Raw genomic sequence first — 3066 nt, forward strand, 5'->3', positions numbered from 1 at the left:
GCCGGAGTAGCCCCATGAATGGTGGTGCCACGTCCTAAGCTGGGGAGCCCTGTGGAGGTGCAGGCTGGGGAGGTGCAGACGGTGCAGGTTTGTCTAAAGCACATCCATGTGGAGATGGGAGTGGGCAGCCGGACCTCAGGAGAGAGGTCTGTGCTGTGCCACATGAATTTGGGGGCCGTAAGGGTGAACGTGGAACTGAAAGCCATGGGCCCTGAGGAGGTCACTCAGAGAGATGGACCTGGGACAATGGACAGAGGGTAAGGCCCCAGATGAGCCCAGGTCTGAGGGGCTGGGGAGATGGAGGACAGGCCAGATATGTGGACAAAAGTATATGTGTGTGTAGTGGGGGGGAGGGGCTGGGAGTTGGCAAGAGAAAAGCGTCCCTTCCAAGAAGGAGGACAGAACAGCTGTGTCTGTTAGTGTGCCCAGCCCCAGGCACAGGAAGTGGCTCGGCGCTCCCGGGGGATGGGGGGCTTGGAGGGGCTGGGGCCCAGGGCCACCCACCTCTTCTTGCAGATCAGCAGGAGCAGAAGCACGACCAGGCCGGTGATGAGGGTCAGGCAGATCCACACGATGGTCCGGGTGTCATGGCGGGGCCCTGCAGGGGGAACGGGTGGGGAGGCTCTCAGGCCTGGCCTCGGGCCCAGGGTGCTGGTGGCTCTCCCTGAACCTGGGGGGCAGCCTCTTCAGGTGAGCGTCAGCCCAGAGTCAGGACACAGGCCACCTCCTCTGACCCACCTCCCCTCTGCTAGCTTCTCCTTCAAAGCCCTGCTGCCCCAGGCTTCCTGGCTTCCCACCCCTGTACTACCACTTCCTGGGGCTGTGTGACCTGGGGAGAGTTGCTGGACTTCTCTGAGCCTCAGTTTTCTCCCCTGTAATATGAGTTAAAAAAAAAAATGCCCGTTGAGAGCTGCACCTGCCAGTCTCAATGAACCCTCCTCATCCCTTCCAGGGAGGTATTATCTCCCATTTTCAGGAGAGAAAACTGAGGCTCTTACTCAAAGCCACACGGTGAATGGGATGCAGCAGGGCCGGATTCCTATCTGCACAGTCTCACTCTGGTATCAGACCTGGGGGCCCTGGAGACACAGCGCCCAGCGAGTGCAGGTGAGCACAGCCACAACTCAGCCTTGAACCCTCCTATCCTGACACCACCCGCTGGAGGCTGCCCGAGGGTAGGAAAAGACCCCGGCTGGCTGGAGATGGGGCAGGGAGTGCATCAAGCTTGACCTTGTGGGCTCAATAAAACCTACATGGATCGGCCCCTGCCCCAGGGTTTCTGTTCAGAGAATCAGCATTTCCGATAGCTCCCAGGTGCTGCTGACGCTGCTGGCCCCACACCACACTGTGGGACCCACTGCTCCAGAGGCTGAGGTGGGGTGATGGGGGGGAGGGGCACAGAATTTGCCCCCAAACTGACCATGTTCAAATCCTGCTTTGCTGGGTAATTGTGGGCAATTCACTGTATTGCTCTGACCCTCGGTTTCCTTGTCTATAAAATGGGGATCTGGATGATGCCAATGCACTAGGGCAGCGGTTCTCAACCTGTGGGTCGCGACCCCTTTGGGGGTCGAACGACCCTTTCACAGGGGTCGCCTAAGACCATCCTGCAGATCAGATATTCACATGACGATTCATAACAGTAACAACATTACCGTTATGAAGTAGCAACGAAAATAATTTTATGGTTGGGTCACAACATGAGGAACTGTATTTAAAGGGCCAGAAGGTTGAGAACCACTGCACTAGAGGGTCTCTGGGACGACAAGCAGGTTGTCCGGCTGGCAAAGGGCATCATGATGCCTGCATGTCACACCGACCTTCAGTAAAAGCCAGGGTTTGGGCTGTTAGGAGCTCGGTTGCCTGGGGGCAAGTCCCTTCCCTTCTCTGAGCCTCAGCTGCTTTCAGCTGTGAAAATGCCAAACCAGCACCGGCACCAGCTGGGCAAGTTCCCTTCCTCTGACCGCCTGGCCTGGCCCAGCTCCCTTGCCCTCCCTGCACTCACGTGGTTTCCCCGTCTCCACCTCCATGGCCTGGCTGAAGCGGCCGCAGCCGGCCGAGGTGCGGGCTCGGACCTGGAACACGTAGCGGGTGCCCGGCTTGAGGCCCGAGACCGTGGCCCTGGTGGTGACAGCCTTGAGGGTGGAGTAGCTCTGCATCTCCTTGTCCTGTCCACGGGGGCGGAGGCACCGTCAGCCAAGGGCACCCCTGCCTGGCGCTGCCCCCCTCCTCCCTGCCGGAGGCTGGTACCTTCTCATAGTACTTGATCTCGTACTCCAGGATGATGCCGTTGGGCTGCTCGGGCTCCTGCCACAGCAGCGAGACGCTGGTCTGCCCGGCCCACTCCTGGCGGATCACCACCACCTGGGACGGGGCTGGGGCGGGAGGCCGGCCTTGGTCAGATGGGTGGATGGGTGATAACTGGGGCCGGCCTCTGTCCTACCCCTTCCCAGGCCCTGCGTGGGCCATGCTTGCTGGCTGTTCTGCTTCTGCCCCGGAGAGCCCGCCCCCTGCAGTCCTCCTGGCAAATCATAGGCCGCCGCCTGGTCAGTCACCTGGGCTCTGCACAGCTGCCTCTGGCCTGGGACGCTGCGGGTGGCTTGACCCAGACAAGGCCTGAGGGCCCCGGCTTTCACTCCTCTTCCGTCTCCTCTCTGGCCAGGCCCTGCCTCTGGGAGTGCAGGCCCCCAGCAGCCCCAGCAAGCAGCGGCTCTCGTCCACTCTGGGGCCCCATCACCTGATGTCTCTGCCTCCATGTCTCCCACCCCAGCCCTCTGTGCGACAGCTCTCAGGACTGCCCGAGGGAGGAGGACGAAGGAAGGGCACCAATGGAGGGAGCCCGCACCCGCTCCGCCGGGCTTGGAGGTATGACCAGGACGGATCAGTATACTTCGGGAAGGGACATGAGCCGAGCTGGCCCGTTTGAGCTCACGTGTTCTCACAGTCACACGAAGACAGCCATTCACCCTCACTCAGTGACCGATTCACCCGTTCCCTCCTCCATTCATTCCCCTCCCTCCCTCCCCCTTCCCTCCCTTCCTCCTTCTTCTTCCCCTTCCTTCCTTC

General features: G+C 60.8%; 1 protein-coding gene across 1 annotated transcript in view; it reads right to left on the reverse strand.

The window, feature by feature from the left end:
• Positions 1-3066, reverse strand: part of EPHA8 (EPH receptor A8) — a 37273-nt gene that overhangs the window by 7690 nt on the left and 26517 nt on the right. The window contains exons 7-9 of the mRNA XM_006777659.2: positions 2251-2375; positions 2006-2168; positions 505-598 (exon numbers count right to left, since the gene is read on the reverse strand). Of these exons, the coding sequence (XP_006777722.1) occupies positions 505-598; positions 2006-2168; positions 2251-2375 (382 nt within the window). The remainder of the gene's footprint in view (positions 1-504; positions 599-2005; positions 2169-2250; positions 2376-3066) is intronic.

Source organism: Myotis davidii, unplaced genomic scaffold, assembly GCF_000327345.1.
Source record: "Myotis davidii unplaced genomic scaffold, ASM32734v1 scaffold149, whole genome shotgun sequence".
Classification (NCBI taxonomy): domain Eukaryota; kingdom Metazoa; phylum Chordata; class Mammalia; order Chiroptera; family Vespertilionidae; genus Myotis; species Myotis davidii.